The 15813-nt window shown below is 40.5% G+C and overlaps 1 protein-coding gene across 1 annotated transcript; it reads left to right on the top strand.

The window, feature by feature from the left end:
* Positions 1-1935: 1935 nt before the first annotated feature.
* Positions 1936-14738, top strand: LOC5501301 (CUB and zona pellucida-like domain-containing protein 1). Its single transcript, XM_032369632.2, has 10 exons — positions 1936-2207; positions 2821-3041; positions 3459-3735; positions 4072-4234; positions 5060-5170; positions 8320-8528; positions 8710-8848; positions 10942-11170; positions 12040-12323; positions 12648-14738. Exons 1-10 carry the CDS (start codon positions 1968-1970, stop codon positions 12857-12859), a joined length of 2085 nt encoding a protein of 694 aa, XP_032225523.1. The 5' UTR covers positions 1936-1967; the 3' UTR covers positions 12860-14738.
* Positions 14739-15813: the final 1075 nt, after the last annotated feature.

Here is a 15813-nt window from a genome sequence, read left to right as displayed (position 1 = left end):
ATCTCAATGTGTCTCGGCCCTGAATATGACTTGTTGAACGTATGTGAGCTTGCTAGAAGCTTGTGTTCCACATTTCCAAGACGGGACATTCTTACACTAGTGCACTCTCTCAATATGCTAAATAGCTGTATTTTCTTTTTATAAAAACTGCTAACAATTGTGAGAAGCTTGCATACCAACTGAAAAAGAACCCCTGCTAGTCGGTTAGCCCACACTTGCCCGTAAGTATACAGCCGTTTGACAAAAGGTTGTCATCAACCGGCTTTGCGAATACGCGACAAGCCCGCATGTAAGCATGGGTAAAAACCACTAAAGCGCCTAGCTGCATATATTAGCCACCGCTACACCGTCTAAGTCTGAAGTTATGCAGTGGCTAATATATGCAGCTAAATACTTCAGTGGTTTTTACCCATGCTTACATGCGGGCTTGTATAGTTTCTTGCGCGCAGCGAAGTGAATAGGGTTTAGGGGAAAGGAGGGAAGGGGTTGAATCCCAACATAATCTGTGTGGGTGGGCGAGTTTTAAGTCCCTAAGGGCGATTATTCTGAACAGAATAATGTCGTTGCCTGTATTGTGATGTGTTTTCTTGAAAAAAATAGCACCGACGCACAAGACCACTCAAGCCTGACCCTCCACACAACCAATGATACACATAAAACCCTTTCCTCCTATTTATTTCTAGTTGTTTGACTAAGGCTTTGTTATCAAGGAAGTGAATGTCTTTTACGATGACAGGTAACTGAGTGACAGGCGTATTATGGGTTTCAGTAGTGATTACTGCACCGAACAAGCAGAATGAATGTTGGAACTTTTCCAACATACCAACTCGTCGCCGTCGGGCATGTCATCAAACATGTCATCAACTCTGACGATCTATAAAATATTTTCTATGATGCATTCCCTAATTTCTCAATTACCCTCTTTGGTATATTCGTATATAAAATACTCTCCTTCTATCACTATTGCCAAACTAAAAACAGAGTCAAGTAAGTAAGGTGTCTCCCGAGAATTGTTTCTAATGTGTTCGCAAAGTCATCTTTTTGGTTATATTCATTAAAAGCTTTTTTTCTTAATCGGCAAATGTTTGTACGTAAGTCTAAACTCTGTAAGTTGTCGGGAACTTCGTAATGGGGATGAAAGCTGTCGTTTATATTCACTGAACCGAAAATAACTCTAAGAACATTATTATATTTATCCTATCCTAATTTTGTTTTCGCGGAAATTTAAATTGGAAAATGGCTCCCGCAAAAGTTCCCAAAAATTTACTTTGCATGTCTGCAAAAAGCAAAACTCGCGCACTTTTTTCAAAGCTCCTGCCTCTATGAAATCAGAGCTAGACATATTGATGCGATGCATTAAAAGCCAAGTACCGATGTTTTATGCACAAGTACACTTTACCCCTGATTTGTTCGATATACACTATTTTTGAATCTAAAAATGGGATCCATTGCGAGGTACGGCTTGTGGATTTTTGATTCTCCCCTATTTAATAAATTGATGTTTTGATTAGGCATTTTGCCACTTGAGCTTTCAGGAATGTGATGATATGTTATATGTAGACTAGCTAGACAAGTCAACTAGGCACATTCATTAGCGCACTGGTAAAAGGTTGATCAAACAGTGAAACAGTTAATGAAAAGCCTCCATTTCTCGGAACTACTGTACAAATTTAACATATCAGGGTGGGGGTGGGGGTAAGACAAATCTTCAAGATTTAGCATCCAGTAAAACTAAAAGATAGCCCAGTGGTTCACCGCCACTGGAAAAGAGATCAAAATGTCTTCTTGGGGAAAATTCCAGTGGATTTACAGTCCCTGCAATAAGTAAATTTATCATATAATAACCCGCCTCCAGTCTACCCCCTCCTCTGTTTAGTTGTTGTTTACCCATTCAATTGACAAATTGGGCGTAGCCTGTCAGGTAATATCAAGCAGTCTGCAAGGCGAGCGACTTATCATTTGCAGAGATGGCGAGCTGTTGGTACGTGCTTTTTGTTGCGATCAGCTTTTCAACGCTGACTCATGCATGGCGTGGTTTTCGTGGTGGAATCATTACATGGACCTTTGAAAACGATCCCACTACAAAACCCCCCAATCATGTGTCATGGAGACCATATGGAACAAGGCCACCGACAACATGGCGTCCGTGGAACTCTTATACAACACCGCGTCCGTTCCCATGGGCCCCAGCAAATCCTCAACTCAAGGTAAGATGAATGTTTGATTTGGTTTCCTTGTTCCCAAATTCCGTCATTACCCGCACTTTGTTCTGGTACGGCTATATTACACTACTACCATCGAGAAAACAGCGGCGGCGGCTGTCATCCCGAACTCAAACACAGTTTAAGTAGAAAAGACTGAAATAATTTTCTATACGCACATTTTGCAAATAAGGTCAGTGTGCTGCACTGTAAAATCACTATTTTAGTAACACTTTAGGAATTTTCGACAATTTACTTAGATAGCGTTTTTATAGTGTATACAAGGAATAAAAAACATTCCGAAATTTAGAATCGGTTCCCCTTTCTCAACAGATATAGAGCGCTTTGAACTCACAAAGGTCGACAATGTACTGGGCCATTTGAAAAAAATAAAAACTATTGGTCGTTTAGTCCATTGATGACCATTCAGAGACCAGTGTCTATCTAATTATGTTTACCTACAAACCAACGCAGAGTGCGACAGGGTGCAACACACTATTTGAAGTAGGTTTATATATTTTTGGCTAGTTATAGCGGGGGTTAATATAGTCAGGGTCACTCTATATCCAGGTTTTCAGGGGCAAATATTTTATTTTATTTATTTTTTTTATTCCCTTAGTTAAATCTACTGTTCAGGACAGCTTGGAGTTTGTCAAGCACACGCTGCCGCTATAGAGACGATTACTATCTCTATGTCATGTATGACATATGGCGTGTTGGCGGCGGCTCGTACTCAGTATGGGAATATCGAAGGATTGGTTGTCTTGACTACAGTGAGAGCGAGGATTGGGCGGAAGTTTTCTTCAACGCAACTTTCCCAAGCGATATTAGACTTATAAGGTATCTCCTATTGGCTAAGCTACTGTGTTGTATAAAATCAACCGAAGACGCTCAAAGAACGCTATAATACTTATTGTATTGATCTAATCCATACACTGATAGCTCGCGCTGGCACTCTTGAACCCGCTGGCCTCAACCGGCGTGAAGAAACCGTTTAGATGTTTAGAGTAATCCACACTAATTTATACCATCTTCCATAAGTTACTCCTTACTCAATTACTATTTTTATCTTTTGTTAGTTAATCATCAATAAACTTTGTACATATACTAGCTGTAACATGCCACTGAAACTCATTTATAACCTGAAGAAGGCAGGTATTGATTGGCCTGCCGAAATATCGTACTAAAAATATAAATCCGTTGTTGCCGACTTTTTCTTTTAAAGGTTTTGTCTTATAATGTCGTGTGTCTCGACAGGTTTCGTTCTAACCCTTGGGATCCTGGCTGCTGCTGGATAGGAATGAACGACAGCAGTTACTCTGGAGCTTATTTCAACCTGGAAGCGAGTGTGAATCTGACAACTTTATCGCAAGTCCGCCCAAACTCCTCTCCATTCTCCTCTCTTCCTCTGATTGTCAACCTCACGCACATCAGAGAAGTGATCAGGATCCCTGTGGTAGATCCTGATGGGGACAAAGTGGTTTGCAGGTGGCATGGGAACGAGAGCTCGTTTCCTTTTGCTGTTTTGGATGAGGTGCAGTAAGCAAATAACTTTTGTCACTATCGTTGTTTACTATCATCTATTATATTATTACTACTTCGCCATAATATTTAAAACAACCACCACATTCATAACCATTACCCCTAAAATAAATGATTACTCGCCGAAGGATGAATAGTGGTGAGCACCACTCTTGGCGGCAAAAAGTGGTTCATTTCTTATTAAAAAAATTAATACTGCGTTTTTTCAATATGGTACCTATACTGTGCTTTTTCAATATGTTCCTTTGACTGCGTACCCCCCTCTCCCCTCTCAGGCAATTCTTGGTACGCACCTGGTTTTGCTGGCTAAGGATTATCTTATCAACAGGAAAATTGCACCCTGACATATAATGGCAATTCAGTGACTGGTACCATATACCCCGTCCTGCTTGACCTCGAGGACTATCCGAGTTGGGAGACCACTTACGATAACAATACGATCATTAGCAGGACAAACCTGCAGTTCACTGTTCAGATCAAACACCCAATTGGTGAGTGTCAGCACGGGCTATAGGATAATACAACTTATTCCGACCTTGCAGACTCTTTAGGTTTAAGAGAGTCCCCCCTCCACCCGGGAGTTAAGCCCTGTGACCTCGGTACGTATCCAGATACAAACCAGAACGAATATAGAAATGTGACCAAGACCAACATCTCCTGCAGAACTCCATATTTGGTTATCCTTTCGCGTCGTAGGCGTTTTGAGAAAGATAGCCAAAATCGGGCATTTTTTATATGGATAAAGGAAATCAGCGCTTCAGCGCTTCTTATATCTTCAGCAGCACCAAAGTCGTACTTTGAATACTACCTGCCAGCGAAGCAAGCGTTTCTTTTTTTGTTGTTGTTTTCAGCGCAGAGAAAGACCGAGACTATTAAAAATCTCGCTATTTGAATACTGTACTAAATACAAGATGTTCTTTAATGTGTTTTCGATATTTTCCCGCCGGAATGATATGCAACGCGCGCGACAAAAAGCAGCATACCGTTACTTTATACGAAAGAAAACGAAAAGTTACTCAAAGTTTAGCCTGCATACCAGGCTAAACTTGTGACACTCGACAAAAAGCAGTGGTACTCTCAGTGGTACCCAGGGCGTACTGAGCGGAAACGAGCGCTGAGCGTAATGAGCGTGAGCCGGAAGCGGACGAGCCCGCCGCGGCGAAGTAATGTTCGGTGCTACAATAAATTATGGCAATTGTCAAATTTTAAGTGTCCCCTTCATGGTTATCCTTTATACACGCCTTTCAGTTTAAACAGCAAACTATATAGTGAGATAAGAAACATAGTAAACATTCTCTTATAATTTTTCTATCCAGTGTGCCATCCGGGATATTGCAAAAATGGCGGGACATGCTACAGACCATGGTACTGGGGATTGTACTGCGCATGCCCGACAGGTTACAGTGGGCTCAGATGTGAATCGCAAGGTAATGGACAACCACGAAAACATGGGCTACATTTTCACCAAAATCAGACCCGTAGCCAGGGGGGGGGGGGGGTTCTGGGGGGGGGGGGAGGGTTGAGAGGAACCACCCCACACGACTTGAAGGTCCGCCCTGATAAAGGAAAATAGAGTACCACTGCGAGCTAGGACGAGCTACCTAAGAGATTATGGTCCGCTAGATGGGTAAACGACACCCCCCCCCCCCCGTTCAAAATCCTGGCTACGGGCCTGAAGATGACGGCGAATGTTTGTCTGCTATCAACATTGTTATAGCAAAGATATATGACCTCCTACCTAAATACGAAAATTATTAAATAATTATTATAATAATTAAAATATATTTAGGCAGCGTAATGCCTTAATTCCCACTTGAACAGCGATAAAGCGGTACGATAGAACTCAAAACTAAATATCCTAGACAGGGGCGTATCTAGGCTATTTTTTTTAGTTAAGCCCGCTACTCAAAACTCGAAATCTGGGGGGAGGGGGGCATAGGGAAGAGACTCTATATTAAACATAATGAACAAAAATACTGAACGATTGTCGGTTTATTAAGCTTTTGTTACGATATGCTTTTGTTTTAAAGAGATCATTACTTCCTCATTTAACAGTGTCTTGCAGGGCTGACGGTTTCTTTGAGCCTGCGACCACTTCTACCTAACAATCTCAGTGTCGAAAAGGTCTTTCTTTGTCAGATCGGTGGCGTATAAACAGAAGATCTTCTCAGTCTTGGCTTTGTCGAGTAAAACCAGCTTTTCGGGAATAAGATTGGCCAAGAAATCGATAGCGATGCTTCCGTGATCTATCATTGAGCCACTGCACCAAGTAATCTACAAGTGGAAGGTAGACAGCTCTTCGCCAGCACAGCATTGGTGTGTTTGCTTGAACATTTATTCGATGTCGTTGGCTAGCTGCCCGGCGGGGTGTGCTCGGCACAAAGCCCCATTCAGCTGCCATTTCTTTCGCTCTTTCGTACAGCTCTTCCCAGACCTCGTCATCTCTCTCTTCTTGTAGCACATGAATCACCACCTTTGACTCTTCTACCGCTTCAACGAGATCAAGGCTCTCACCCTGGAGCATGTTTGAGAGGAAAACTGTGTGAGAGAGGACATGCTCTATCGCACAAAGACAAACGATAAAATCGTTTGCTGATGGTTTTACTGGACGGAACAGAAAAGCCCAGAAGAAATTGTGTTTTGAAAACGCGGCATCGCGATACACTGAAACCGGCTATAATCTTGAAAACGAAAGAAATTAAAGTTTATTTATTTTCTTGTTGCGGGATATAAAAAGTCTTAAAAATTCTTTAAAAAATGAAAGTTAGTTAAGCCCGGGCTTAACTGGCTTAAAGGCAGATACGCCCCTGCTAGAAATGAAGGATAAATTTAGAAAAACATACACACTTGATCAGCTAATGAAAGTCTTCTATTAAAAAAATTACCCTTTGACTATCACACTTTGTTTCAAGGGCTAATGAAAACCACTCTAATTCCTTACAGAAGTTTTTTTAAATTTTATTAATTACTTGTATAATTTAGATGAGTAATACATACTTCTTCTTGGCTTTGTAGAGCTCATCTCGTTCCTCCTAAGTAACAAAACAAACTGATGTTTGTTATCTTGGTGCAAAGGAATTTACAGTAGTTTTCTAATCAGATAATTGTTTTTCTTTTAACACTCACCATTATTTCAACAGCTCTTCCTTGAGTTTGCTTGTCTGAGAAATAGACCTTGTTTGATAAACAAAGACATGTTACGAACTTATTCAATAATAGGTAACAACTGCAATATTGTATGAAGAGAGTGATTATGAGAACTAATTATTTACAAGCATAAAAATAAAAAAAACTTATAACGTATACATTTTTTTTATATTTCATATCTATTTATATAAATCGCGATGGTATTATGAATAAGCCGCTAAAGCTATTAGAGGCTTCTGGTTAGTCTCTTAGAATACCTGCTTTCTTTAGAAAAGTTTTGTTTTTTTCCTAAAATACCTTTATTCCTCGTTGAAAATCATTATATTTTTGTGGAACAATTTGAAAAATCAACAACTAGATAATAATAATAATAATAATAATAATAATAATAATAATAATAATAATAATAATAATAATAATAATAATAATAATAATAATAATAATAATAATAATAATAATAATAATAATAATTGTGTTGTCTTTGTAGTGTTGTTGATCTTGATCCTTGAAAAAAATGTTTTAATTTAATTTAATTGTTTTATGTCTGGATCTTCTATAGCCCACGCATTAGAGTTCAAAATACGTTTGTTTAAACAATATAATAGCATAAATAAAAATTGTTGTTTACTTTGCACTTATATAAATACAATAATAAATGTCATGAACAAAGGAAATAATTATTTTTCGCGCTGCCATATTCCCCGCTCACTCTATTCCTGCTGAAACTCCACAGAACGCTTGCTACGCAGGCTATCTACATACCAAAGGGATAGTATTTGTTAGAATTTTAAACCGTGAGAAATAGAAAATCACCTCGTCTACCCTCAAGGAGTCTCCCCCCAAAAAAAACTTGGTGAGATGATGCTTCTAACCTTTCTTGCCCGAATCAGTGTTGCGATATTTACAATAAAACTCAAGATTGTGGCAGAAAAGTCTTTGTCATACATGTCACAACACAGGGGCCAAAACATATTGCAGATGCACTTTCAATCCCTCAGGTATCCCAGCCAACCCTGCGCGCAGGGTCTAGTATTAGATATAGTTCATATCACGAATTTATATGTGTATATATATACAATAATGTCATTATATGCTAAGTAGGTCAACAACGATTGGCTAGGAAACGGACCTGTATTAAATTCCAGCAAAAAATGTACATCATCTGATTTAAAGCCCTATTGTCACCTCAACCGTTAAAAGACAAAAGAATCTATTAAAATCCGAGATATTGAACAGGCCATCTGCTTTAAATTATCAATCACATCCTCAAAGAAACTTTCAATAAACAAACTGCTTTCAATATTTTGAAATATTTTTCGCGTTTCCGTTAAAAATCATCGGAGATTGTTACGTAATCGACCGGAAGTAAACTGGTGACAATGCGGCTTTAAGTGTAATTGTATTACCAATTGTAATATTTTTTTTTCAGTGAGTTCCTCCGTCTCTTGTGGGGAGCGTCACATGCAGATTCAGCTCGGTAAGGCCTCGTTCCCAGGGGTTAGCGCTGGCTCCCTTCAGTTGAGGTCATCCCAGTGCATAGGTCGTGATGGCGGCTCTCACATTTACTTCACCTTCGGACTTGACGAATGTGGGACGCAACATAACGAGACGGACACTGAGATCATCTACTCCAATGAGGTATAAACTGATCGAATAGAGATTCGAATAAAACTTTTGATAAGGGTGTAAGTTTTTATTTCAAATCTAGGGACTTTGAATACGCAAAGTTAACGCAAGAACAAATTTCGCTCGAATCTTTAAAATAATTCTTGAAAGTGACCTTATTAAATCCATTTTTGCATCTTATGTGTTTCCACAGGTTATTTATCGCGACTACTGGAATGACACTATTATTACAAGACAAAAGAAGATCGCTGCACAGTTTGTCTGCGTCTACAAACGAGAGGGACATGCGAGTACCAGCTTTAGCATCAGAAAAACTGCATCGTTAAAGCTTGGTGAGTGTCACATAAGCTTGGTGAGTGTCACGTAAGCTTGGCGAGTGTCACGTAAGCTTGGCGAGTGTCACATAAGCTTGGTGAGTGTCACATAAGTTTGGTGAGTGTCACATAAGCTTAGTGAGTGTCACATAAGCTTGGTGAGTGTCACATAAGCTTGGTGAGTGTCACGTAAGCTTCGTGAGTGTCACGTAAGCTTGGTGTGTCACATAAGCTTGGTGAGTGTCACGTAAGCTTGGTAAGTGTCACGTAAGCTTGGTGAGTGTCACATAAGCTTGGCGAGTGTCACGTAAGCTTGGTGAGTGTCACATAAGCCTGGTGAGTGTCACATAAGCTTGGTGAGTGTCACGTAAGCTTGGTGTGTCACATAAGCTTGGTGAGTGTCACGTAAGCTTGGTGAGTGTCACATAAGCTTGGTGAGTATCACGTAAGCTTGGTGTGTCGTGTAAGCTTGGTGAGTGTCACGTAAGCTTGGTGTGTCACATAAGCTTGGTGAGTGTCACGTAAGCTTGGTGAGTGTCACGTAAGCTTGGCGAGTGTCACGTAAGCTTGGTGAGTGTCACATAAGCTTGGTGAGTGTCACGTAAGCCTGGTGAGTGTCACGTAAGCTTGGTGAGTGTCATATAAGCTTGGTTAGTGTCACATATGCTTGGTGAGTGTCACATAAGCTTGGTTAGTGTTTCATATGCTTGGTGAGTGTCACGTAAGCTTGGTGAGTGTCACGTAAGCTTGGTGAGTGTCACGTAAGCTTGGCGAGTGTCACATAAGCTTGGTGAGTGTCACATAAGCTTGGTGAGTGTCACGTAAGCTTGGTGAGTGTCACATAAGCTTGGTGAGTGTCACGTAAGCTTGGTGAGTGTCACATAAGCTTGGCGAGTGTCACGTAAGCTTGGTGAGTGTCACATAAGCTTCGTTAGTGTAACATATGCTTGGTGAGTGCTACGTAAGCTTGGTGAGTGTCACCTAAGCTTGGTGAGTGTCACGTAAGCTTGGTTAGTGTCACATATGCTTGGTGAGTGTTACGTAAGCTTGGTGAGTGTCACCTAAGCTTGGTGAGTGTCACATAAGCTTGGTTAGTGCCACATATGCTTGGTGAGTGTCACGTAAGCTTGGTGTGTCACGTAAGCTTGGTAAGTGCCACATAAGATTGGTGAGTGTCACGCATGAGCTTACATCGAGAAGGCAGGTGTGACGGGCGAAGTTATTTACTGAGAAAGCACCCCTCCCCCCCTCCCACTAAGGTTCTTATTGGCATAGTATGTGCTGGCTACTAGTCACTAGGCACTCGCCAAGGAACACAAAAAGCATCTTGTTTGACCATTTGAATTAGAGCGAGCAAGTGAAGGCTGGAGTCTTTGGTAAACAGCGTATCTTAAACACACGAGACCGATGATAAATTCCCTTTTTACGAAAAGGGGATGAAGCATTTAGTGATGAGCTCGATATCGAACACACTGTTTGAGTGTCTGCCATTGGGAGTGCAATCTAAGTGCACTTAATTCAAACAAGATCAATACAAAAAGTAAGCACAAAGTAAAGCAGGCAGATCATCATCTGGCAGTATTGTCGTCAAATTATGGGGAATGCACGTGCGATGCAACTGGGAGGAAGCCAGGAACTTGGAGATGGCTGCTGAGAGTTAACAGAAAAGTCAACTGCAGCCTATCAACAAAACCAGCTCTATCACTTGACCTACTCAATATGAACAGACACCATATACCGCTATCCATACACTCCCGTTACTTTCCCGCGCTTCTGTACGATGAAGACAAAGTTTTAGGTCTTCTGTAATATGAGCGAAAGATATCTATAAAAGAATACAGTGAAAACCCGATATTTCCGACTCGGTTATCCAGAGCTCCCCGCTAACTCGAACTGACCCAGAGAATATAATTTATACCATTCGTATACCGAAGATGTCATGAGTTCCCGCTATTGGAACTCAAAGACTTGAAATGCTATTTATATCTACAATCTGATTCTACTGCATATGAAATATGTTAGCACGGCTTCCTTTATTCTATTTCTGATCTGCCCAAACAACAAGGTTTGCTGTATTGCATTGCTTATTGATTGTGTTGTCATGACAACAGGTTCAAATGGCACAATCACCTTCCTCATGGATATCTACCGCACGCATGCGTACCTGAGTGCTTACCGCTGGTGGGAATACCCGATCCGCGTCGGCTTGAATGATCCCCTGTTCATACAGTACAGCGTGCAATCCAACAAGACCGGAATTTACGTGTTTGCTGACTCATGCTACGCCACCAACACAGGAAGCCCAAACACATGGCCGCGCTATAAGTTTATTGACAAAGGGTAAGAATGGTGGATATCTGATTGCTAACGCTTGTGATACGAATTCCCAAAATCATTCTTGAGCATCCATGATAACGACGATGATGGTGATGGTAGTGGTGATGATGATAATGGTGGTGATGATGATGATGATGATGATGATGATGATGATGATGATGATGATGATGATATTGATGATGATGATGATGATGATATTGATGATGATGGTGGTGATGATGATGATGATGATGATGATATTGATGATGATGATGATATTGATGATGATGGTGGTGATGATGATGATGATGATATTGATGATGATGATGATGATGATGATGATGATGATGATGATGATGATGATGATGATGATATTGATGATGATGATGATGATGATATTGATGATGATATTGATGATGATGATGATGATGATGATGATAATGATGATGATGATGGTGGTGATGATGATGATGATGATGGTGATGGTGATATTGATGATGATGATGATGATGATGATGATGATGATAATTGCTGATGATATTATGTTTTGGTATTATAATTATTTTATGGGGTTAAGTTTTGATATATTTTTACACGGCTCAGAGGGTGGCCTTAAAAGAGATACAGTACAGCAGTATACAAAATGGTTTCACAATTAGAAAACATCTGTCGATAACGGTCGAATACCTTTGTTATTGTTTGAAAACGGTCTACTCAGAGGGAAATTTCAAAATTACCCTTCACGAATAAAGCCTGGTAGTTTATTAACGGTACTTTTAATTAAAATTGAAAGAATCTCAATTGGACGATGGAAATGCATAATTGTTTGACTCGATATTGGTCCGGGAGCGTAAAATGGCGGCGTGATCGACCTTCGTAACTTTTCTTGTCAGATGCCCGAAGGACAGCGGTACTCAATACAACTACAGGCTCAGCCCTGTCCAGCGGTTCAGCATCAGATCCTTCCGCTTCATGCAGCAGCACGCTGACCAAGTGGTATACCTGCACTGCAGGCTCGTTGTATGTCACCGCTCCCTCAGCTCGCGTTGCCAACAGCGATGCGACCATGCCCTTATAAGGAAGCGCAGAGGTCTTGACCAGTCAGAGAACCAGGAAGTCGACCTCTTTGTTCCACTGATGGGAGATAAGTCAGATGTCCGATTTGGGGGGCAGAAAGGTGAGGGTTATGGTGAATACCCCTACTTAGCAGCATCAACTGGCATGCACATTTATGTTTTTGCGAAAGCAGCTGTTTAGAAAGGTAACCTATGTGGATGTCCTTTTATAGTTTTAAAATATTCATATGTTTAGTAAAACTAGATTCTGATAGCATTTCATCTTTTTGTTCGCAAATCATTGTTTTATTGAATAGTGTTTGAATAAATTCATTGAATGGTGTTTAAAAATGTTTACCCATATTGGCTTTGGTTTAGCGTGGATTTATTTTCCACAAGTAGAAAAAAAAATGCTTATTAGTACTGTACTATTGCTCGTGTTTTAGGATCGGTTCACAACAAACCCATGATCGCGGGCCTTGGCGCACTTGGTGGTCTGCTCATTCTTGTGTCAGCGGCTTTTGTATTTGTAACCATGCGCAAAAAACAAGACGTCAATGACAAACCCGCCATCGAGCTTGATGCTGTCGCCTCAGCAGCCAACCAGGGCATAGAAGAGGACGCGGAGGTGAAGGAGCATGCGCAGACGTGTGCCTGATACGCCGCTGACTTGAGACTGCGATGACAGCAGTAACGCGTACCATTGTTGTACTGCGCATGCGTAGGGTGTAGTTTTATAGGAGCGCTGTTAAAAGGTCTGCAAAATCCCATTTATCTGCAGTCTCCTTGATCATCACTTGCTTTTTGTTTATTGTAAGGAACGCGAGGGAACGCTGAAGAGAAAGTTCTCATTCACCCCCCCCCCCCCCCCCATCACCAGGCCCACACAGGTGGAGTTCAAACGGATCCTTTTTCCGTTTTTTTCCTTTTCGATTGAAATCTGAAAGAAACCGTGTCATGAGGCTCCACTGGAAAATAAGCATTGATTTTTATTTTAATTACCTCGTTCCAAATTTCTCTTTAAAATCACGATTAAAGTATTTATTGTTTATTTAGTTACTCGGAGCATTTACTTCTTGTTTATTAGCCCCCGGCACTTTCAATGTTCCTTCTTCGGTATTTTATTTTATTTTGCAGACCAATCTAACGTGCTCATATTATTCCCATCACTAGACTTGGGGAATACATTATAATTTTTATCGTGTTGAACGCGAGTCATATTATACCATGCAAGCGTTGTTTGCTGTAACCTTATATTCATTTTGTAGGACTGCACTCATTTGACCAGCGGTAGTGGCATCAAACCTTTGGAGTAGGAGGTATAAATCCGGCAAAAAATTGTCCCATTTCACTTAAATACCATGACCGTTATTATAAGTATGTATGTAAGTAGTATGTAGTAAGTATGTTTTGGAAAAAGACACCCCCCCCCCCCCCCCCCCCCTGCTGATACTCTTAACCCACCACCTCCACATTGTCTTTTGTGCCGCTGCTACGTTTCGGGAGTGTAGTGCAGTTTGACTAAAACGATAGTATGTATAAGCTGGATTGTGCCACCGTGCTTTATAGCACAATTTAGCAAAATGTCACGGACAAACGTTGTACTAGCGTCACCCTTTATTCTGAACTTTCCTACTGTTGTACCATCTGGAGCACTAGACATCTGTAATGAAATCAGGTAGAACTGGAAGAGTGTCGACTATACGCTAGCACAGCGCTTGTCCTCGGCGAAATCCTTTATAATATCATAACCCTCATACATCAGGGCCGTAGCAGGTGGTTTGGGCACTGGGGGCATTTCTCCCCCCCCCCCCCTCCCTCCCCTATATTTTCAAACACACTACAAGGAAATGACTCGATTTCTCAATGTTTCTGTATTGTGCCTCCCAATATTTCCAGGCCTGTTACGGCACTGACATGTAGTACACAGCAGATACAATAGCGTAACAAGAAGTACAAAGTATTGCGTTACTGGGTGGAGCACGTTTTTATGTTTCAAAATAAACTCATAAGAACGTCCCATATCGAGAAGTGAAAATCGTCTAGACATCTCACGGCTTCACAGCGCAAACGATATCTCTAGTAATTGATACCGTAGCAATTTTACCTGTACAACTCAAATTAGAAGTCAGTATTCTGCTGTGATAAGTTTAGCATGTCTGATTTCATAATAAACCTCACTATAAGCGTTAACTTTAATCATAAAATCGTTTGTAGACAAAGCCGTGCTCTCGAGACGGTTGAACAAGCACAGTACTCCAAAGCAAACAAAATCAGCATGTGATTGGGAGTGGCTGACGGATAAAAAGAAGATCTGAGATGCTTACAAGCATCTTACAGATCCAATCATTGAGCACGACTTTCCTGACTAGAAACTCAAAAAGTGTGGCATACAAAAAAATAGTTAGACTTGGGTGTTGTTGACTGAGCTTAATCTTTATATTCCTCCGCGGAAGTGATGAGAGGCTTAACCTCATGTATTTCTTGAGCTCAAACCATCTGTAAACATCAGAAACAATAAAGTTGTCTCAAGTCTTGTTTCTCTTGATGTTTCAATCTTATTCTTGAGGCAATCTGCATGTGAAACAGTGCATATATCTAAGTGAACTGAAAAAAAAGTTTATAACAATAAAGTTCGAAAAGAAGATGTACGCCCTTTGTTCCCCTCCGTGTATCGTTGAGGCCATATTTGTCATCGTCACACATTCGTAATAGTCTGCTCCAATTGAAATAACGGCCACATTTGTAATAAGATCGTTGCTTTTGAAATTCGTGTTTCATAAAAAAGGACCATACGCGCAGGGTTGACTGGGATACCAGAGGGATTGAATGTGCATCTGCAATTTGTTTGGACCCCTGCGTTGAGACATGGATGAAAAAAATATTTTCTGCCATAAAAACACCACCTTTGCATATAATAGAAATATATGTATAATCTTGAGTTTAATTGTAAATGCCTTATAGAAAACATGCATTAATAAAATCCTAGAGACTAAGAAGCTAAAGGCTGAAATTTTGTATTTTAAAAGGCGTTGACTGTAATCTTCGAGAAAAGTTGGAACTTGCCCCCCCACAAAAAAAAAATTACTTTGCCTTAAAACTTCGAAAAAAAAAAAAAATCGAAAAATACAATTCGAGCACGGTGGAAAAAATTGTGGAGCATTAGCCGAAAACTGCGAGCACATCGAAATTTCGGGGGACCATTCGGGGGCCCTGGCCTTTAAAGTGTTGATTTAGATGCATAACCTTTATAACCACCCTAGGGCAAGAAATATATTGTTGAAGAAAGTCTTGTAAAGGATTTCCTAACTCATCTAAATCATCTAGAAATGATGAGAAACGGACACATGAAAAGCAAACGAAAAAAACAACAAGAAGACAGAATGTCTTTCGACGACTTTGATTGGAACAAGATGCTTGACGATGGAACATTAGAAAAACAGCGTGTAGCTATACTAGATAAATGCATCGACCACTATCAATTGCTGTCAGTACGAAACAAAAACAAACCAGAGAAATTGAGGGCTATCATCAAACACCTTACAGAACAGAGAAACAGTGAAGACGGAAGTGATGATGAAGTCTTCAATGAAATTGGAGAATCAAGTGACG

This window comes from Nematostella vectensis, chromosome 8, assembly GCF_932526225.1.
Source record: "Nematostella vectensis chromosome 8, jaNemVect1.1, whole genome shotgun sequence".
NCBI lineage: Eukaryota > Metazoa > Cnidaria > Anthozoa > Actiniaria > Edwardsiidae > Nematostella > Nematostella vectensis.
The sequence above is the reverse complement of the archived record's forward strand: the minus strand, read 5'-3'. Positions and strand labels throughout refer to the sequence as shown.

Coding starts and splice junctions, on each gene's coding strand:
- LOC5501301 (XM_032369632.2), top strand. CDS start 1,968: ATGGCGAGCTGTTGGTACGTGCTTTTTGTTGCGATCAGCTTTTCAACG. Junction 3,042..3,458: donor AGCGATATTAGACTTATAAG/GTATCTCCTATT, acceptor GTGTCTCGACAG/GTTTCGTTCTAACCCTTGGG. Junction 3,736..4,071: donor CTTTTGCTGTTTTGGATGAG/GTGCAGTAAGCA, acceptor TCTTATCAACAG/GAAAATTGCACCCTGACATA.